This window comes from Mustelus asterias, chromosome 19 (assembly GCF_964213995.1).
Source record: "Mustelus asterias chromosome 19, sMusAst1.hap1.1, whole genome shotgun sequence".
NCBI lineage: Eukaryota > Metazoa > Chordata > Chondrichthyes > Carcharhiniformes > Triakidae > Mustelus > Mustelus asterias.
Window position 1 is genome coordinate 14,129,348 of NC_135819.1, and position 22,469 is coordinate 14,151,816.

Consider the following 22,469-nt stretch of genomic DNA (forward strand, 5'->3'; position numbering starts at 1 on the left):
CGTGCCAATTGCATCGGTCAGGCAAACGGCACCGTCTACACAGGAGCCCAGGGAGTGCTCGGTTGGCGGGCTTGCAAGGGCAGGCCATTCAGCCCTTCGCGTCTAAGATCGTGGGCCGATATGATTGTGGCCTCCAATCCACTTCCCCCTCCCCGTCAGCCCCTCATAACCCTTTCCTTTGCCTATCAAAAAAAAATCTATCGACCCTCAGGCCTCAAATCAACGCGAGAGAATTTCTTCAAGAATGAACGCAATTGCATTCTAACCAAAAGGAACCACAAAATGTCCGTCATCGACACAATCATCTGTAATGTACAACACATCGTGAAACACTCCCTCCATTCCTTTCTGTAAAAAAGGAAAAGCAATCGCTCAGTTGCAACTGACCAAAAAAAACCAACAATGTTGCTCGTACATCAGAATGACAGCGCGTGCAGCGGCCATGTTGCCTTCCTTGGTGACCGTACATTTTAAGTTCAGTGAATCACTGCCGGCCACGAAGGAAGGTGATTTTATCCATCACCGGCGCGGCTCGATACATTCTACGGCGTAATATTGTTTCCTAGTAACCAGCATTGTTCGCCAAGCTAAAACGGGAGAGTATAATTGGTCAAAAGCTTCAATTTTAGGGGATGTTGGAGGAAGAGTGGCACCGGAGCGTTACTGAATTCAAATTCCACGCGCCTTTCCCTTCATTTCCTCTGTTCCATGTCCTGTTGGAACGAGCACCGCGGGGGCTCCCTGCTCTGCAGTCTTTCATCCTTCCCCTCTTGCGTTCCTTCCATGAGTCCCCTATCAAAAAGCAAGTGGCATCTCTTGTCTCTGTCCTCCTGCATCTCCTGCTGGGTGAACTGTCTCATTGCCTCCCAAATCCGGCACAACATGTCTTCCTTCTCGCCCTCGTTCTTCTGCTGCCGCCGGTTCTTGATCCCCTCCCAGTTTTTGCGCAGCCGCTTCTGCCGCTGTTCCTCGGTCTCCTGCTCGCGGCGCCTCTTGATGCCGTCCCAGTTGCGACGCAGCCTCTGCTCCCGCTCTTCCTCGGTCTCCTCCTGCCGGCGGACTTTGGTCAGTTCCCAGTTTTTCCGCAGTCTCTCCTCCCGCTGCTCCTGCGACTCCTGCTGCCGCCGGCTTTTGATGGACTCCCTATTTTTGCGCAGGCGCTCGTCTCTCTGCGCTTCCGTTTCCCTCTCGCGGAACCGTTTCATGGCCTCGCGGTTCTTGCGCAGTCTGTCGTCCCGCTGCTCCTCGGATTCCATCTGACGGCGGACTCGCATGGCTTCCCGGTTTTTACGCAGTCTGTCCTCCCTCTGCTCCGCCGTCTCATCTTCCCGGTGCTTCTTCATGGCTTCTCTGTTCTTCCTCAGCTTCTCTTCTTTCTTCGAGTCCACGGCCTGTTTCTCAGCTAACAGCTCTCCAATCACTGGATCTTTAAAAAGACAGACAGACAGAGCTAAGGGCATTTAGAATTGAGACAGCACCTAGATTTGAGACCCAACATTGATAGTCTAAAAAGTTTATTTTATTAGTCACAAGTAAGGCTTACATTAATGAAGTTACTGTGAAATTCCTCTAGTCGCCACACTCCGGTGCCTGTTCGGGTCAATGCACCCTAACCAGCACGTCTTTCAGACTGTGGGAGGAAACCGGAGCACCCGGAGGAAACCCACGCAGACACGGGGAGAACATGCAGACTCCGCACAGAGTGACCCAAGCCAGGAATCAAACACAGGTCCCTGGCGCTGTGAGGCAGCAGTGCTAACCACTGTGCCACCCCATGTTCATGTTTTCAATTTGCGGAATAATCCTGTCCTTTTGCTGGTTTTAACACAAATTATCTGACAACAGATATTTCAAAAAAGGAATTGGAGAGATTAATACTACCCGTATTATCAGAACTGGACCAGGAGGCCTTTTTAAAAAAAAAATTCATTCATGAGATGTTGCAACTGAGTGGGATGGGCTGGGCCAGCATTTATTGCCCATACCTGAGGGCTGTTGAGAGTCAACCACATTGCTGTGGCTCTGGAGTCACATGTAGGCCAGACCGGGTAAGGACGGCAGATTTCCTTCCCTAAAGGATATTAGTGAAGCAGATGGGTTTTTGCGACAATGGTTTCATGATCAGACTTTTAATTCCAGATTTTTTATTGAATTCAAATTTCACCATCTGCCGTGACGGGGTTCGAACCCGGGTCCCCAGAGCATTACCCTGGGTCTCTGGATCCTCCCCCTCCAAGCTTATCTATGTAGCCAGGAGGTCTTTGTGGATGACGCAGATAAAAATTTAAACAGAGCATAAACAGCAAGAGAAAGTTGAAGAAAGCAATTTCTTTCCCCATCTAATGATACTTGTCTGAACCTCAGGGTAATACGATTGGAGGCTACTGACCCCTAAACGTACAGGGAAGCTGAATTATCACGTGTACATTTGAAAGAACTAAACTCAGCTTTGAAGAATCATGGAATCCTGCAGTGCAGAAGGAGGCCATTCGGCCCATCGAGTCTGCACCAACTCTCCGATAGAGCATCCCCATAACCCCATGCATTTACCTCATGCTTTCCCCTGATCGGCACATCTTTGGACACTAAGGGGCAATTTAGCATGGCCAATCCACCTAACCTGCACATCTTTGGAAGAAGGGACACAAAGTCAAAATGTTAACTCTTGTTTCTCTCTCCACAGATGCTGCCAGACCTGCTGAGATTTTTCAGCATTTTCTGTTTTTATTCCAGATTTCCAGCCTCTGCGATGTGTTGCTTTTACCTCCTGAAGGAGTTTGACTATTTATGTGCTGACGTCAATTCAGCCCCCTCCCTCAGCTGGAGCCTGTAGATCTGGCCAACCAGTCCACCCCGTGCAGGGGAAACCAAAAAGGATTCTTTTGTCATGGGAAGAAAGGAGAGAGAGAGAGAGAACATGCTGGCGAAACTATCATAACCACACAAGTTATTTTTACACTACTTTGAGAAACTACATCACAAAACGTCAAAGAAGAAATCAAAGTTGAAATTAAAAATTGCCCGTCAGTAATGAAACACTGAACAGCACGAGAGAAAACATTCAGAACCAACCCAAAAAAAGGCCACTTTTGCCTAAAACACCTGTGCCAGCTCTCAAACAGCTAGCCACTTAATCCAATTTCACTTCACTTTTCCCAAACCCTTTAAAATTTTTATTTTCAAATAGCTAGCTCCTAAAAGGGAAGTAGATATCATGTCCCTTCTACTGTTTCCATTAGGGCATTAATCACAGCAACAATATTTTCCTGAACACTCCCTTCATTCTGTTGGTGATTAATCTTAACTTTATGCCCTTATTACCTCCTCAACCGTTACTGGGGATACCTTTTCTTTATTTTTTTTTATTATTCATTCGTGGGACATGCGTGTCGCTGGCTGGCCAGCATTTATTGCCAATCCCTAGTTGCCCTTAGAGGACAGTCGAGAGTCAACCACATTGCTGCGGCTCTGGAGTCACATGTAGGCCAGACCAGGTAAGAATGGCAGATTTCCTTCCCTAAAGGATATTAGTGAACCAGATGGGTTTTTCCAACAATGATATCATGGTCATCAGTAGATACTTAATTCCAGATTTATTTTTTAAAATTGAATTCAAATTTCACCATCTGCCGTGGCAGGATTCGAACCCGGGTCCCCAGAACATTAGCTGAGTTTCTGGGTTAATAGACTAGCGATAATACCACTCGGCCATCACCTCCCCTGTTTGACACCTTAATTAAACCTCTCAATGTCTCACATCATTATTAGATCTCTTTTTACCTATTGTTCTAATTAATTGAAAGGTTGACATTTGAAACATTAACTTAACATTACTTTCAGATACTGCTCAAACTGCCATGCACCTGGGCCAAATTGCCCCTTAGTGTCCAAAGATTTGCATGTTAAGTGGATTGGCCATGCTAAATTGCCCCTTCGTGTCCAAAGATTTGCATGTTAAGTGGATTGGCCATGCTAAATTGCCCCTTAGTGTCCAAAGATGCAGTGAGTCTCACAACATCAGGTTAAAGTCCAACAGGTTTATCTGGTAGCATGAGCTTTCGGAGCACTACTCCTTCATCAGGTGATTCACCTGGTCAGGTGAAGGAGCAGCGCTCCGAAAGCTCATGATACCAAATAAACCTGTTGGACTTTAACCTGGTGTTGTGAGACTTCTTACTGTGCCCATCCCAGTCCAATGCCAGCATCTCCACATCATGTCCAAAGATGTGCGGGTTAGGTGGATTGGCCATGGTAAATTACCCTTTGGTGTCCAAAGATCATAGAATCATAGAAACCCTACAGTGCAGAAAGAGGCCATTTGGCCCATCGAGTCTGCACCGACCATCCAGGCCCTACCCCCGTATCCCTTTATATTTACCCACTAATCCCTCTAACCTACGCATCTCAGGACACTAAGGGGCAATTTTAGCATGGCCAATCAACCTAACCCGCACATCTTTGGACTTAGAGGACAGAAGATGTGCGGGTTAGGTGGATCGGCCATGCTAAATTGCCCTTTGGTGTCCAAAGATGTGCAGTTTTGTTACATTTTTCTTTGCTTGTGATGTTTTAATGTTATTCTTGTGCCCACTTAGCAGTTCAATTTGCTATTTCTTGGTTCAGGGTAGACGGAAAATAATTATATAGTGATTCTATTCTCGAGTTTATACAGCACATTGGAATCTGCAGCAACTCTGCAAGCGGTGCAGAGGAGATCCACCAGGATGCTGCCTGGGATGGAACATTTAAGTTATAAAGAGAGGTTGGGTAGGCTTGGGTTGTTTTCTCTGGAGCAGAGCAAACTGATGGGCGACCTGATCGAGGTGTTCAATATTATGAGGGGCACGGACGGGAGGATAGGGAGCAGCTGTTCCCCTTAGTTGAAGGGTGAGCTACGAGGGACACAAGTTAAAAAAGTGAGAGGTGGGAGATTTAGGGGGGATTTGAGTAAAAACTTTGTTTTAAACAGGTGATGGTCTGGAATGCATTGCCTGGGAGGGATTAGTGGGTAAATATAAAGGGATACGGGGGTAGGGCCTGGGTGGTCGGTGCAGACTCGATGGGCCAAATGGCCTCTTTCTGCACTGTAGGGTTTCTATGATTCTATGATCTTTGAACACCAAAGGGTAATTTACATGGCCAATCCACCTAACCCGCACATCTTTGGACATGATGTGGAGATGCTGGCGTTGGACTGGGGTGGGCACAGAAACAAGTCTCACAACACCTGGATGAGTACTTGGCACGCCATAACATTCAAGGCTATGGGCCAAGTGCTGGCAAGTGGCGTTAGGTGGGTAGGTCAGGGCCTTTCATGCGTCGGTGTGCAGACTCGAAGGGCCTCTCCTGCATTGTAGTATTCTGTGAACTCAGAGTGTTAAGCACATGCTACTGTTGTGACGCAAGCTCCTATTGTTGGACCACTGGAGATTCGAGGAGGAAAGGTGAAGCAAGGGAACAGCGGCACATTCTCAAGACACCACCTTAACATTAGCAGGGGGGACAAGCAAAGGGTAGAGCACAGAGCTCCGCGCCTAAGCCTCGATGGCAAATTAACCCAATATTTCAATCAAGGAGGTTCTGCAGTCCATTGCTACTTCGTACTCGACTTCCTAACACCGTCCGATTTGTCAGTGGCCAACCTGTGCCACAAAACACCGGGGGCCAAGTTCCTTACATACCAAAACTAGATTGCCTCTGGAATCACTAGCCAAAAAAAAAATTCAGGTTGTAGGACTTCACTTCCGCTGTCAGGACAGATTGCAGACTCTGATAGCAGCACTTACACTGATTCAGCAAGATGTCATTTCCTCCCCTCTCCCTTCATATAGGCAGGCTACGTACAAAGAAATACAATGGGTTTTAGAAAGGAGTGGGAGGCACAAAATATGTGCTGATATTTATTAAAGCAACGCAAAGCAGGCAGGGCTGGAAAGTTCCAGTTAATGACGAGCTGACTTACTTTCCAGATTCAAGCTCAAAAGCAATGTTTGTAGTAACTTGATGTTTATTCCCCAACTTCAATCCCTTGATTCCTTCTCTATTTTCCCCCGAGGATTCTGAGCGTTTTGAGGTCTGTTCCAGTTCTTTACTACACAACTATCACACCTACACAGAAAGGGCGCAATTTATATTCCTTTTCAGGATTCAATTGGTCTACTTGAAGATTTCAGTTAAAGTTTTTTTTAATAAAGTTTATTTATTAGTGTCACAAGTCAGCTTGCATTAACACTGCAATGAAGTTCATAGAATCCCTACAGTGCAGAAGGTGGCCATTTGGCCCATCGAGTCTGCACCGACAACATCCCACCCTATCCCCAAAACCCCGCATATTTACCCTGCCAATCCCCCTGACACCAAGGGTCAATTTATCATGGCCAATCCACCGAACCCGCACATCTTTGGACTGTGGGAGGAAACCGGAGCACCCGGAGGAAACCCACGCAGACACGGGGAGAATGTGCAGACTCCACACAGATAGTGACCCAAGCCGGGAATCGAACTCAGGTCCCTGGAGCTGAGAGGCAGCAGTGCTAACCGCTGTGCCACCATGCCACCCTTTTCACAAGTTACTGTGAAAATCCCCTAGTCGCCACACTCCGGCCCCTGTTCGGGTAACACTGAGGGAGAATTTAGCACGGCCAATGCATCCTAACCAGCACGTCTTTCGGACTGTGGGAGGAAACCGGAGCACCCGGAGGAAACCCACGCAGACACGGGGAGAACGTGCAAACTCCACACAGACAGTGACCTAAGCCGGGAATCGAACCCGGGTCCCTGGCGCTGTGAGGCAGCAGTGCTCACAGAACCACCGTGCCAGCCTTGGTCAAAGAGTTAGTTTTAAAGAGTGTCTTAAGAGGGGTGCTGGGTATGTAATGCAAAAGAGGATTATCTGCAGTGCTATGGGGAAAGAGCGGGGGGGGGGGGGGGGGACTAATCGGAGACACCCTTCAAAAGAGCCCGCATAGACACAATGGACCACATTCTGTGGTTGACAATCCAATGATTCAACAAGTCGGCAACTTTGACGCTGACATAAGTGCATGCCAGAGATCAGATTCTTTGTTAATTACGAAGCAATCTGACTTGTCTGTGCTTGCAGTGATCTGTACTTGTGTAAAACAAGAACAAAACGGGCGGCATGGTGGCACAGTGGTTAGCACTGCTGCCTCACAACGCCAGGGTCCCAGGTTCAATTCTGGCCTCGGGTCACTGTCTGTGTGGAGTTTGCACATTCTCCCCGTGTCTGCGTGGGTTTCCTCCAGGTGCTCCGGTTTCCTCCCACAGTCCAAAGATGTGCGGGTTAGGTTGATTGGCCGTGCTAAAATTGACGCTAGTGTCAGGTGGATTAGCAGGGTAAACGTGTGGGGTTGCGGGAATAGGGCCTGGGTGGGATGGTGGTCGGTGCAGATTTGATGGGCCGAATGGCCTCCTTCTGTACTGTAGAGATTCTATTCTATTCTAAAACTGTATGCATTTTACATTGCAATAGGGGTCAAGATAGGGTTGCCAACCCTCTAGGATTGGCCTGGAGCCTCCAGGAATTGAACATCAATCTCCAGGACACTGATGTGCTCAATCCTGGGAGAAATATCAGCGGGACAATATTGTCACTTATCTGGGAAAGCTTTTCCCTTTACCAGATATAAAAAATTACTAAGGGGGGGGGGAGAGAGAAAGATTGGAAAAACTACTATTTGGCATCATCCAATTGGTGTAGGAAAGTCGTGCGTCACAAGGATGGATGTGTCAGCTGACTAACGACTGGAGCGTGCCTGCAGGAATACGTTTAATCACGGCTGGGCAACCCTACTTAGCAGGGTTACAACACCGCCTCTGGAGCGGGGTAAGAACGGGGCATGTCACTTTAAAAAGATAGAGAGGGACCAGAATAATAAGCTGGTGGTGTTACGCACCGATTTCAAAATACCAAGTCACAACAACATAAATTGGAGAAAAAAAAAGGCTTAGATTCTTAAAATTATTACAGATAGCTTTGCGATTTAAATTCTACCAGACACAGAAACAACTTACCATGCAGAAGTGGAAGACCTTTCAAAGACAGCTCGGTCATAGTCCTCCTGAGGTTATCCCAATCTACAAACATGTAAAAACAATAGCACAACTTTTGTGAATACAATTGCCAAATTTCTAAAGAGAAAATTACAGTTTTCAGGGGAAGTAGCAGAGATATAACAGAAAATCATAGAAATCATAGAAACCCTACAGTGCAGAAGGAGGCCATTCGGCCCATCGAGTCTGCACCGACCACAATCCCACCCAGGCCCTACCCCCACATATTTACCCACTAATCCCTCTAACCTACGCATCCCAGGACACCAAGGGGCAATTTAACATGGCCAATCAACCTAACCCGCACATCTTTGGACTGTGGGAGGAAACCGGAGCTCCCGGAGGAAACCCACGCAGACACGAGGAGAATGTGCAAACTCCACACAGACAGTGACCCGAGCCAGGAATCGAACCCGGGACCCTGGAGCTGTGAAGCAGCAGTGCTAACCACTGTGCTACCGTGCCACCCCAGGACTTTACTGCGAGGCACCCTGAAGGATTCTCACTATTGAACAGTGGAGGGCTTGATGATGCCCTTTTGCTTTCTGCAGCAGTAAGTACTGATAACTTCGTCAGCCTCAAAGCAGTTGCCCAAGGTCGACTGCGAAAGGATTACTACAGAGCTTGGAAGATTTAGCGTGGGTGGCATGGTGGTGGCACAGTGGTTAGCACTGCTGCCTCGCAGCGCCAGGGACCCGGGTTCGATTCCCCGGCCTCGGGTCATTGTCCGTGTGGAGTTTGCACATCCTCCCCCATGTCTGCGTGGGTTTCCTCCGGGTGCTCCGGTTTCCTCCCACAGTCCAGAGATGTGTAGGTTAGGTGGATGGGCCGTGCTAAATTGCCCCTTGGTGCCAGGGGAAAGTAGCTAGGGTAAATGCATGGGGTTATGAGGATCGGACCTGGGTGGGATTGTGGTCAGTGCAGAAGCGATGGGCCGAATGGCCTCTTTCTGCACTGTAGGATTCCATGAAGTCTATTAATTTTGCACCTTCATGATTCAAAGCAGCCGTTCTGATTATGCCACCAGTACTTAGCAGCAATTGCTGCTTAACCAAAAGCATTTTAGAAACAAGTGAAAGGGGGCACAAGTTCGCAGTGGGGGGGGTGGAGGGGGGGGTTGAGTGGAGATGTGCAGGGGAATTTTTTTTTTTAAACAGAGGGTGGTGGGGGCCTGGAATGCGCTGCCAAGTGACGTGGTTGAGGCAGATATGCTAGCGACATTTAAGACTTATCTGGATGGACACATGAACAGGTGGGGAATAGAGGGATACAGGCGGTTGGTCTAAATAGGACAATGGGCAGCATGGTGGCACAGTGGTTAGCACTGCTGCCTCACAGCGCCAGCAGCCGGGTTCGATTCCTGGCGGCATGGTGGCACAGTGGGTTAGCACTGCTGCCTCACAGCGCCAGGGACCCAGGTTCGATTCCCGGCTTGGGTCACTGTCTGTGTGAAGTTTGCACGTTCTCCCCGTGTCTGCATGGGTTTCCTCCCACAGATAGTGACCCAAGCCGGGAATCGAACCCAGGTCCCCTGGTGCTGTGCGGCAGCAGTGCCAACCACTCTGCCACTGTGCTGCAGGGTACACTGAGGGAGAATTTAGCATGGCCAATGCGCCCTAACCAGCACGTCTTTCACACTGTGGGAGGAAACCCATGCAGACACGGGGAGAACGTGCAAACTCCTTAGTCCAAAGATGTGTGGATTAGTTTGATTGGCCATGATAAATTGACCCTAGTGTTAGGGGGATTAACTAGGGTAAGTACATGGTGTTACTGGAATAGGGCCTGGGTGGAATTGTGGTCGGTGCAGGCTCGATGGGCAGAATGGCCTCTTTCTGCTCTGTAAAGATCCTATAAACGTGATCGGCGCAGGCTTGGAGGGCCAGGAACAACTGTCACATCTCAGGTTCCTGTGCTGTACTGTTCTTTGTTTATACGGAGAAACAAAATGTCAAAAGATTCCTCATTCTTTGCAATTGCTGATTTGTAAACCGGCTCATTTACATTAAGGCAAAAATGGAAAATTATAATAATTCATCTGAGTGTATGGAATTCTGATTCCAATCTGTTCGTCCTCCTGAAACCCAAATGTTACTGAACTTCCCCTGGACTTCCCACCAAATCAAAACCTGGCACATTTCTTTTAGAAACAGTGCCCCTGCCCCCAGCTCTTGGCGGGTATGGTTCTATGGTTGCTAGCAGTTCTCCAATACTCCACCCAAACGGTTATTCATTCTTCATGGCGAGCCTAGATAGTCAGTGGGCCGCTCGGCCAAGGGAAGCGTCACAGTTGAACCCTGTCCTGTCTGGTGTTCTGTACCTTGGGTAAAGCAATGAAGAGCCACAGGCAGTTGCGGAGCCACACCCCAGCAGGAGTCATCACCTACAGGAAAGGCAGCGAGGGAACAATGTTTAAAAAAAAACACAACATGTACCATTTAGCATCGTCTCCCACACAGCTGCCAATCTCTACTGCTCCCAAACCTCAGGCTCCGAATCCTCCTCCCTCGTACCAACCTCTAACCCAGATTAGCACTGCTGCTTCACAGCGCCAGGGACCCGGGTTCGATTCCCGGCTTGGGTCACTGTCTGTGTGGAGTTTGCGCCGTGTCTGCGTGGGTTTCCTCCGGGTGCTCCGGTTTCCTCCCACAGTCTGAAAGACGTGCTGGTTAGGTGCATTGACCCAAACAGGCGCCGGTCAGTGGCGACTAGGGGAATTTCACAGTAACTTCATTGCAGTGTTAATGTAAACCTTACCCATGACTAATAAATAAACTTTACTATAGGTGCAGCTCAACATCAATGCGGCAGAGAAAATGAAGGGCTGTGTAAAATTTAGTGGAGCTATAATGAAGCCTGAACATTTTAGCTACAGGAAAACACCAGTTGTCTGTTGTACAAAGAACAAAAAACTAGCTGAAACCAGTGACTGCTACCGCTGAGGTTCACACGCTCGGATATCAAACCCCCCCAAGTTGGTTGCAGCTCACTTCTAACCTTTATTCTCACAATTTTTTTGAGGTGACTGTCTTGTTTCCAACACATTTCCTCCATTAGTAGAATTCCACGAGTGCGCCGTTTCCTGATTTAATCTAATTAGCTAGTTTTCAAAGCACTGCAACGTAGTTACCAGGCAGTCCCTCCCCTCTTCCTTAATATTCTTGCCTACTTTCCTCTCCAGTAGCCAGCAGACACAATGGCCTGAATGGCCTCCTTCTGTGCTGTAACCATTTTATGATTCTTGCTAGGGAAAGATCCCAAAAGGTAACACCTTTCCTGTAACACCCATTTCCCATGGAATAAATCTCAGCGAGCGTCAGCAGGCTATTTGACTGCAGTGGGCATCAGAGTCAATCTCCAAGCACACACACCCGCACTTCCAGCAGGCATCACTTTGTGGAAATCCAAAGTGGGAACACTGGCTGGTTTTCCCACTTCCTGATTCCTGATTGCCAGGAACAACTGTCACATCTCAGGTTACAGCAGCAAAGAGACATGGCGGCAGTGGTCAGCACTGCTGCCTCACAGCACCAGGGACTCGGGTTCAATTCCTGACTTGGGTCAGTATGCGCGGAGTCTGCATGTTCTCCCCGTGTTAGCACTGCTGCTTCACAGCTCCAGGGACCTGGGTTCAAATCCCAGCTCGGGACGCTGTCTGTGTGGAGTTTGCACATTCTCCCTGTGTCTGCGTGGGTTTCCTCCGGGTGCTCCGGTTTCCTCCCACAGTCCAAAGATGTGCAGGCTAGGTTGACTGGCCATTCTAAATTGCCCCTTAGTGTCCCAGGATGCATAGGTTAGAGGGATTAGTGGATAAACATGTGGGGATATGGGGATAGGGCCTGGGTGGGATTGTGGTTGGTGCAGACTCGATGGGCCGAATGGCCTCTTTCTGCACTGTAGGATTCTATGACATCTATGTGTCCGCATGGGTTTCCTCCGGGTGCTCTGGTTTCCTCCCACAGTCCAAAAGACATACTGGTTAGGTGCATTGGCCGTGCTAAATTCTCCCTCAGTGTACTCGAACAGGCGCCGGAGTGTGGTAACTAGGGGATTTTCACAGTAACTTCATTGCAGTGTGAATGTAAGCCTACTTGTGACACTAATAAATAAACAAAACTTTAAACTAAACAGGGGATCTTCCTGCCCTGCATGACTCGGGGAATTACTGATTTAATTAACTTGAAAAGCACCAAATAAAATTCCTTCAATACGAAACAGCACAAATAATCTTTTTATAAGAGGTGTATCAAAATTTGAATCAGTAACTCTAAATTCTTGTATTTTTTGGCATTTCAGGTATTGTTACTACTCATTCATAGAAACATAGAAAAACTACAGCACAAAACAGGCCCTTCAGCCCCACAAGTTGTGCCGAACATATCCCTACCTTTTAGGCCTACCTATAACCCTCCATCCTATTAAGTCCCATGTACTCATCCAGGAGTCTCTTAAAAGACCCTATTGAGTTTGCCTCCACCACCACTGACGGCAGCCGATTCCACTCGCCCACCACCCTGTGTGAAAAACGTCCCCCTAACATTTCCCCTGTACCTACCCCCCAGCACCTTAAACCTGTGTCCTCTCGTAGCAGCCATTTCCACCCTGGGAAAAAGCCTCTGAGAGTCCACCCGGTCTATGCCTCTCAACATCTTATACACCTCTATTAGGTCTCCTCTCATCCTTCGTCTCTCCAAGGAGAAAAGACCGAGCTCCCTCAGCCTATCCTCGTAAGGCATGCCACTCAATCCAGGCAACATCCTTGTAAATCTCCTCTGCACCCTTTCAATCTTTTCCACATTCATATAATTCATAGAATAATGTCTGTTATTTTTACTGTTCTTTCTCTAGCTCCAAAGCCTCATTGTTACTTCAAATATTCCATTTATATCTGGCCACATTCATCAGGTAAAGATAGGCGTGCACAATTAATTTTCCAAAAAAGAAAACGTCTTTTACCATTTTCGCGTTAAGCAAAATGTACACTGCGAACCCAGTGGGTGGAATTTAACCGGCGCGTCCGCCCACTGGGTTCATAAGGATCAGGGCGGGTGTGCTGATAAAATTCCGGCCAGGGTGTCAAGAATTCTGTATTTATTCACTCATTAAAAACTTGCTTTCACAACAGCACGATTTCCTTTGGGTAGCCAGCACAGTCTTTTGGACATTTCTGCATTTACAGATAATCGGCAGCACAGTGGTTAGCACTGCTGCCTCACAGAGCCAGGGACCCAGGTTCGATTCCCGGCTTGGGTCACTGTCTGTGCGGAGTCTGCACGTTCTCCCCCGTGCGTCTGCGTCGGTTTCCTCAGGTTTCCTCCCACAGTCCGAACGACGTGCTGGTTAGGGCGCATTGGGCCGTGCTAAATTCTCCCTCAGTGTACCCGAAGTGTGGCGACTATCATAGAATCTATAGTGCAGAAGGAGGCCACTTGACCCATCGAGGCAGCACCAACAACAATCCCATCCAGCTCCCATTCCCGCAACCCCATATGTATTTACCCTCCTAATCCCTCTGACACTAAGGGGCAATTTAGCATGGCCAATCCACCTAACCCGCACGTCTTTGGATTGTGGGAGGAAACCGGAGCACCCGGAGGAAACCCATGCAGACATGGGGAGAATGTGCAAACTCCACACGGACAGTTCATCCGAGGCTGGAATTGAACCGGGTTCCTGGCGCTGTGAGGTCGCAGTGCTAACCACTGTTTCACCATGCCGCCCATAGATTGGGGGATTTTCACAGTAACTTCATTGCAGTGTTAATGTAAGCCTGCTTGTGACGCCAATAAATAAACTTAAACTTAACCCCGTTGCCAAATGCAGAGAAAAATCACAGGTCTTTTCACATTGCGCCAATATGGGCTCAATTATTTCTACGTCTTTGCTGATTTAAAACAGTGACTACAGTTGAGAGAATTTTGAAGTCTTACCACAAAGAAAAGGATGCCCATTCGAAGACAGTTCATTCATAATTCTTCAGGGATAATCCTGTCTCTACAAAGAAAAACCCTTCAAATGTTACAACACAGGTGTCTCCAGGCTGAAATAAAACATTTTAACTTGCAACAGAAGTGTTATAAATCTACATGTTAGCTCTTCAAGAGGGGGAATTCCTGCTCAGGGCGACGCCTTTGGATGACAAACTGGAGCAAATTTTGTCCTTGTAAAATAGTCCAACAGTGACTGCGCTCCCGAGAGTTCCAACATTGGTTTGTGAAGCTCTTTGGGGCATTCTGAGGTTATGAAGTGTCGTATCACAGAATACCACAGTGCAGAAGCAGCCCTTCAGCCCATCCAGCCTGCATTGACACGTGAAATGCCCCGTCCTGCCCACCTAATCCCACTTGCCAGCACTTGCCGCATAGCCTTGAATGTTATGATGCACCAAGTACTCATCCAGGTACTTTTTAAAGGATGTGAGGCATCCCGCCTCCTCCACCCTCCCAGGCAGCGCATTCCATATGAATGCAGGATATATACATATAGGCTGCTTTTAACATAGTAAATCGTCCCAGGAACTTCATAGGCTTGTCAATGATCAATAGCTCGGTCAGAAATAGGTTTGCGGGAACTTCCTAAAGGAGGCGAGGGAGGGAGAGAGAGAGAGCAGGGAACTTTAGGGATGGAATGGAATTTCAGAGCTCAGCTGCTGAGGCTACGACTTCCCGTATTGGAGCGATTAAAATCAGGGATGCTTCAGTAGCCAGAACCAGTGGAAATCTCAAGAGGCTACAAAGATACTGAGGGGGCAAAACAATAGAAAGATTTGAAAACAAGGATGGGAATATGTAAGTCAGTGAGCTCTGGAATGATGGGTGAAGAGGAATCGGAGAGAGTTGGGATATTGGCAGCAGAGATTTGGATGAGGCCAGACAGAAGTGCTGGGGAATAGTCACGCCTAGAAGCAACATGGATGTTATAGAAAATAAATCATAGAAACCCTACAGTGCAGAAGGAGGCCATTCGGCCCATTGAGTCCACACCTACAACAACCCCACCTATCCCTGTAACCCCACATATTCACCCTACCAATCCTCTAACCTACGCATCCCGGAACACTAAAGGGCAATTTAGCATGGCCAATGCACCTAACCCGCACATCTTTGGACTGTGGGAGGAAACCGGAGCACCCGGAGGAAACCACGCAGACACGGGGAGAACGTGCAGACTCCGCACAGACAGTGATTCAAGCCGGGAGTCGAATCCAGGTCCCTGGAGCTGTGAGACAGCAGCACTAACCATTGTGCTGCCCTGAATAAGGAGTAGTATTCACCAACAGTCAGGTAATGTTATGGAGATTCGAAGTAGGTAACTGCCATGATGGAGGGGACACATGGTTAAGGGGAGGCAATGGCCTAGTGGTATTATCGCTAGACTATTAATCCAGAACCTCAGCTAATGTTCTGGGGATCCGGGTTCGAATCCCGCCACGGCAGATGGTGGAATTTGAATTCAATAAAAAATATCTGGAATTAAGAATCTACTGATGACCATGAAACCATTGTTGGAAAAACCCATCTGGTTCGCTAATGTCCTTTAGGGAAGGAAATCTGCCGTCCTTACCCGGTCTGGCCTACATGTGACTCCAGAGCCACAGCAATGTGGCTGACTCTCAACTGCCCTCAGGCAACTAGGGATGGGCAATAAATGCTGGCCCAGCCAGCATTTGACTCAAACGAGATGGGGCAACTCAACACAAATGAATTTTAAAAACTCATCTCAGGATTATCAAGGCCATAAACAGTCTGGTTCAGCCTCAGACAGTTGCAGGATTAAGGGTTGGAGCTTGTAGTTAACGAATGGAGTTTCCGAAGCATGACCGAAAAAAGTGGCTTCAATTTTTCCAAAATTGAGTGGGAAAGAGATTTCCGATCGTTGACTAAGGACAACCGAGAGACAGCAGAGGGTTCGGGTGAAACCAGGGCTCCTTTTAAATTCACAAATGGTTTTGTGCTGCCAGACAATGTTACCAAGAGATGCTATGTAAATGGGAACTTATGGTAGGCAACAGATAGAAGTTATAATGCAAACAGAAGGTGGTACGGTGGCCCAGTGGTTAGCACTGCTGCCTCACGGCGCCAGGGACCCGGGTTCGATTCGCGACTTGGGTCACTGTCTGTGCGGAGTCTGCACGTTCTCCCCGTGCCTGCGTGGGTTTCCTCCAGATGCTCCGGTTTCCTCTCAGTCTGAAAGTTGTGCTGGTTAGGGTGCATTGGCCGTGCTAAATTCTCCCTCAGTGTTACCCGAACAGGCACCGGAGTGTGGCGACTGGGGGAATTTACAGCAACTTCATTGCAGTGTTGATGTAAGCCGACTTGTGACATTAATAAATAAAAAAATATTACAGACTAGATTCTAGGGGGGGGGGGGGGGGGGGGGGAGGGAGAGAGAGGGAGAGAGAGAGAGAGAGAGAGAGAGAGAGAGAGAGAGAGAGAGAGAGAGAGAGGAAGAAGCGATCAGAGCTATAGATCAATATGCAACAACCCTTGCTGAAAAGTACACGTGGGTTCCAAGTTGGGGCAACATTGTGCTCAACTGTGATGCCACTGCAGTTGAATAGTCTAACACGCACTGTCTAGGCTCACGTGGCAACTTGTCCGAGTGTCAAAGCACCATTGGTACCTGTAGCGAAGAGTCAGCAAGAGGGGGAAAAGCAGATCCTAGAGAGAGTCAGTGTCCTCTTCTGCATCAGTGTTAGCGACAGTCTGGTCACGCAAAGATGTGGTGGGTCACATTTCATAATGGCTTCTCATGTCAAGAGAGGAACTCATTACACTCAACAAACATTAAGGAGGCAGACAATTTAAAAAGTGTGAATGAGGGCCATAATTCTGAATTGGGTAAAACTCCTCCGATTTTGACCATTTGACATCAATTAGTCCCTACGTCAGACACCATTGCCTGGCTAATTCTGACAAGTCAGGCAATATGAAATGACTTTTTTAAACAATTTCTATGAGGGAACTCACTTCACCAGCAACTCGAGAGACATTGGGGGGAAACTTTCCCACCCCGCCCACCATGGGAATCGTAGCGGGCGAGGGGCAGAGCATGGAAAGGTCCCATGACCTCGGGTGGGATTTTACAGTTTCTGGATCATAAAATCATAGAATCCCGACAGTGCAGCAGGAGGCCATTCGGCCCATCGAGTCTGCACCGACCACAATCCCACCCAGGTCCTATTCCCGTAGCCCCACACACTTACCCTGCCAATGCCCTGACACTAAGGGGCAATTTAGCATGGCCAATCAAACTAACCCGCACATCTTTGGACTGTGGGAGGAAACCGGAGCACCCGGAGGAAACCCACGCAGACACGGGGAGAACGTGCAGACTCCACACAGACAGTGACCCACGCCAGAATTGGACACGGGTCTCTGGCGCTGTGAGGCAGCAGTGCTAACCACTGCGCCACTGTGCCGTCAAAATGAGCAAGGTCATAAAATCCTGCCCATTATCTCTTCTGCCAGCAGGATATGTGCAGCAAGGCCGCCAACACATCCAAATTCCTATTCAGGTCCAAGACATGATGACGCACAATGTATATATTTTTTCTTTATTGTTTCATGGGACCTGGGCATTGCTGGCAAGGACAGCATTTGTTGCCCATTTCTAACTGCCCTCAAGTGACAGGGCAGTCAAGAGTCAACCATGTTGTTGTGGCTCTGGACTCAAGTAGGCCAGACCGGGTAAGGACAGCAGATTTCCTTCCCCTAAATGACATTAATGAACCAGATGGGTTTTTACAACAATTGTTAATAGCTGTCACCATCACTGAGACTCGCTTTTGATTGCAGCCACTGGGGTGGGATTTGAACCCAGGTCACTAGAGCATTGGTCTGAACTTCTATCGTTAAGAAAGCCCACCAACGCCTCTACTTTCTCATAAGAGTAAGGAAATTTGGCATGTCAGCTACGACTCCCACCAACTTTTACAGATGCACCATAGAAAGCATTCTTTCTGGTTGTATCACAGCTTGGTATGGCTCCTGCTCTGCCCAAGACCGCAAGAAACCACAAAAGGCCATGAACGTAGCCCAGTCCATCACGCAAACCAGCCTCCCATCCATCGACTCTGTCTACACTTCCCGCTGCCTCGACAAAGCAGCCAGCATAATTAAGGACCCCACACACCCCGGACATTCTTCCACCGGGAAAAAGATACAAAAGTCTGAGGTCACGTGCCAACCGATTCAAGAACAGCTTCTTCCTGCTGCTGTCAGACTTTTGAATGGACCTACCTCGTATTAAGTTGATCTTTCTCTACACCCTAGCTATGACTGTAACACTACATTCTGCACTCTCTCATTTCCCTCTCCATGAATGGTATGCTTTCTCTGTATAGCGCGCAAGAAACAATACTATTCACTGTATCCCAATACACGTGACAATAATAAATCAAATGAATCACCAGTCCAGTATTGGCACGGCATCACCATCTCCCCCAAGGTATTGCATCTCCTTCATCTATACTGAGTCAACATTCTGAAAACCCCGATAGGTTAACATCCCAGAAACTACAGTGCAAGTAGATTCACCCCAAAGCTTCATTTTAACACCATTTTTGTGACATGTGGAATTCCCGACACAGGCAGAAACATCACTGCATCCTCAACTTCAAAATGACTCGAGGCCCAACTTTAACTCTTGATCTGTGCTAAATCAATTGGGACCACAATACAAACTCGCACATTGAAGGGGAGGACAGTGATTTTAGCAATGGCTTTCATTGTTAATTGCTAAGGATGCTACAACGGCAGAATCAAAGTCACATTTTCCATCGGATCAAATAACTGTACAAAATGCATCCAGCTAAAACGTGTAGCAATCTGAAGGTTGTCCTCTAATTACTCTAAAATTAAGCAACTCATGAATGACTTTCAATCCCTACAGTGCAGGAGGAGGCCATTCAACCCATCGAGTCTGCACCAACTCCAAAAGAGCATCTCACCCATGCCCAATCCCCCACCCTATCCCTGTAACCCTATTCATTTACCATGGTCAATCCACCCAACCCACAAATCTTTGGACTGTGGGAGGAAACCAGAGCACCCGCAGAAAACCCACACAGACACGGGGAGAAAGTGCAAACTCCATGCAGACTGTCGCCCAAGGCCAGAATTGGACCTGGGACCCTGGCGCTGTGAGGCAGCAGTGCCAACCACTGTGCCACCATTCTTTGTATAAATACACTGACATGTTAAAACTTGGAAACACTTGTTTCCAATTAAAGACCGCAACTCAAATTGTTAAGAATGGGATTAGGGGTTAAAAATAAAAATCGCAGGCACATTTCAGATTTTACAGAAAAGTTCTCTCGCGAATAAGAAACCTCATGGAAGGGGGAAACATTATTATGGGGTACAAATCACAAGGTCCATATCATAGAATCCATACAGTACAGGAGGCCATTCAGCCCATCGAGTCAGTACCAACCACAATCCCATCCAGGCCCTATTCACACAACCCCAGGTATTTACCGTGCTAACCCCGCCCCCCGACACTAGGGACAATTTAGCCTGGCCAATCAACCTAACCCACACACCTTTGGACTGTGGGAGGAAACCGGAGCACCCGGAGGAAACCCACAGAGACACAAGGAGAATGTGCAAACTCCACACAGATAGTAACCTGAGGCCGGAATTGAACCTGGGGCACTGTGAGGCAGCAGTGCTAACCATTGTGCCACCCATGGTGAAGGAAAACCAGAAAGGTGCTCACATCATGCAACCATTTCTTAAATGATTCAACACTACTAACCTACCTGAAGTGTTGATCACCACATTAAGATAACTTCAGACCTATACATGCATTTGGCTACTGTTACCCCTTGGTCTAACTATCACCATTTAGATTTAAGTGGAGAAATGACATACTTATGACAATATGATAAAAAGAGCCATTTGGAATTGGATAAAAGATATGGCGTATAATAATGTCATCACACATTCACCAATCTGTCCAAAACTAGAGGGTATAGGTTTAAGGTGAGAGGGGACAATTTAAAAGGGACCCGAGGGGTGACTTTGTCACACAGACCATAAGACATAGGAGCAGAATTAGACCACTCAGCCCATCGAGTCTGCTCCACCATTCAATCATGGCTGATATTTTTCTCATCCCCATTCTCCTGCCTTTTCCCCATATTTGGAATACTGCGTCCAGTTCTGGTCGCCACACTACCAGAAGGACGTGGAGGCTTTGGAGAGAGTACAGAGGAGGTTTACCAGGATGTTGCCTGGTATGGAGGGACTTAGTTATGAGGAGAGATTGGGTAAACTGGGGTTGTTCTCCCTGGAAAGACGGAGGATGAGGGGAGACGTAATAGAGGTGTATAAAATTATGAAAGGCATAGATAGGGTGAACGGTGGGAAGCTTTTCCCCAGGTCGGTGGTGACGTTCACGAGGGGTCATAGGTTCAAGGTGAAGGGGGGGAGGTTTAACACAGATATCAGAAGGACATGTTTTACACAGAGGGTGGTGGGGGCCTGGAATGCGCTGCCAGGCAAGGTGGTGGAGGCAGACACACTGGGAACGTTTAAGACTTATCTAGATAGCCATATGAACGGAGTGGGAATGGAGGGATACAAAAGAATGGTCTAGTTTGGACCAGGGAGCGGCATGGGCTTGGAGGGCCGAAGGGCCTGTTCCTGTGCTGTATTGTTCTTTGTTCTTAACCCCTGATCCCTTATTAATCAAGAACCTATCTATCTCTGTCTTAAAGACACTCAATGACCTGGCCTCCACAGCCTTCTGCGGCAAAGAGTTCCACAGATTCACCACCCTCTGGCTGAAGAAATTCCTCCTCATCTCTGTTTTAAAGGATCGTCCCTTTAGCCTGAGATTGTGCCCTCTGGTTCTAGTTTTTCCTACTAGAGGAAACATCCTCTCCACATCCACTCAATCCAGGCCTCGCAGTATCCCGTAAGTTTCAATAAGATCCCCCCTCATCCTCCTAATCGCCAACAAGTACAGACCCAGAGTCCTCAACCATTCCTCATATGACAAGAGAGGGTGGTGCGTGTGTAGAATAAGCTGCCAGAGGTGGTGGTAGAGGCAGGTATAATGACAACATTTAAAAGACACTTGGACAAGGTACATGGATGGGAAAGGTTTAGAGGGATATGGGCCAAACGCAGGTAAATGGGACTAGCTCAGTTTAGGAAACCTGGTCGGCATGGATGGATGGGGCCGAAGGGCCTGTTTCCATGCTGAATAACTCAATGACTATCTCATTGATGCAAAGAAATTCAGAATTCAATTTGGATTATAAAAATTGGGGGAAGAGGTGCCAAATCAGAGGAATGGATGAATTATTTGGAAAGTTGATGGGGGGGGGGGGGGGTAGAGAGGGAGGAGGCACAAGGGGGAGGGGGGGGATAACAGGACAATCATGTTACTCTTCCTCAGGTTGAACTTTGGACAAAAGAAATAGAGAAAATTTGCTGCTTTTTCTGTGGAAAAGCAGAGCCTGAGGTTTAAAGAAAAGGCCTTTTGTTTGACAGCAGGATGGAGGCTGCTGCAGGGTGAGGGACGCTTCCTGCTCCCTAACTGGGTAGAGGAGGGCAGTGTTTTGGGGGAATAATGAGGAGGGGAGAGGATTCTGGAAACATCTTACCTGTGCGGCTCTGGGTTAGAGTTAGCTCAGCACTCCCTCCCCCCCATCACCACCTCCTCCTCCTCCTCCACCCGCTTCATCCCCCTCAAACATCAGGGAAGCTTCTCATTCAGGAATTCCAGTCTCTCTCTGGGGGTGGGGAAGCAGCAAGGCCGCGGCTCCGGCTCCCGCTGCTGCTGCTACAGCCGCACCAACTCGGAACAGGCGATCGCCGAGGACAACCAAAAGCGGAAGGTCGACGCAGGCGCATTAGGGGAGGTTGCTGATGGGTTGACGCAGGCGCATTAGCGGGGAGGGCGATCTGGTAGATTGACGCAAGCGCATTAGCGGGGTTGGCTGTAGATTGACGCAGGCGCATTAGCGGGGGTTGGCTGGGAGGTTGACGCATGCGCATTAGCGGGGTTGGCTGTAGATTGACGCAGGCGCATTAATGGGGTTGGCTGGTAGATTGACGCTGGCGCAATAGCGGGGTTGGCTGGGAGGTTGACGCAGGCGCATTAGCGGGGTTGGCTGGTAAATTGACGCAAGCGCATTATCAGGCGTATAGGGCGGTCGGTAGATTGACGCAGGCGCATTAGCGGGGTTGGCTGGTAGAGTGACGCAGGCGCATTAGCGGGGTTGGCTGGTAGAGTGACGCAGGCGCATTAAGAGGATTGGCTGGTAAATTGACGCAGGCGCATTAGCGAAGAGGGGGGACGGGCCGCTAGATTGACGCAGGCGCATTAGCGGGGTTGGCTGGGAGAGTGACGCGGCGCATTAACGGGGGAGGCTGGTAAAT

The 22,469-nt window shown here is 48.3% G+C and overlaps 1 protein-coding gene across 2 annotated transcripts; it reads right to left on the reverse strand.

Annotated features, from left to right (window-relative positions):
- Positions 1-289: 289 nt before the first annotated feature.
- On the reverse strand, positions 290-21,914 carry LOC144507786 (uncharacterized). 2 transcript variants are annotated; one of them, XM_078235080.1, is made up of 5 exons: positions 21,692-21,914; positions 14,004-14,067; positions 10,394-10,456; positions 8,035-8,097; positions 290-1,426 (listed from the first exon to the last, which is right to left on the reverse strand). In XM_078235080.1, exons 2-5 carry the CDS (start codon positions 14,041-14,043, stop codon positions 693-695), a joined length of 900 nt encoding a protein of 299 aa, XP_078091206.1. In that variant the 5' UTR covers positions 14,044-14,067; positions 21,692-21,914; the 3' UTR covers positions 290-692. The 2 variants fall into 2 exon arrangements, with proteins under 2 accessions (XP_078091206.1, XP_078091207.1); XM_078235081.1 differs by lacking the exon at positions 14,004-14,067 and having other exon boundaries at positions 21,692-21,900.
- Positions 21,915-22,469: the final 555 nt, after the last annotated feature.

Excerpts from the sequence above, each read along its gene's own strand:
- LOC144507786 (XM_078235080.1), bottom strand. The coding sequence starts at position 14,043 with ATGAATGAACTGTCTTCGAATGGGCATCCTTTTCTTTGTG. Across the intron at positions 10,457-14,003 it reads TGGGCATCCTTTTCTTTGTG|GTGATGACTCCTGCTGGGGT; the intron begins GTAAGACTTCAA and ends CCTTTCCTGTAG. Across the intron at positions 1,427-8,034 it reads AGGTCTTCCACTTCTGCATG|ATCCAGTGATTGGAGAGCTG; the intron begins GTAAGTTGTTTC and ends GTCTTTTTAAAG.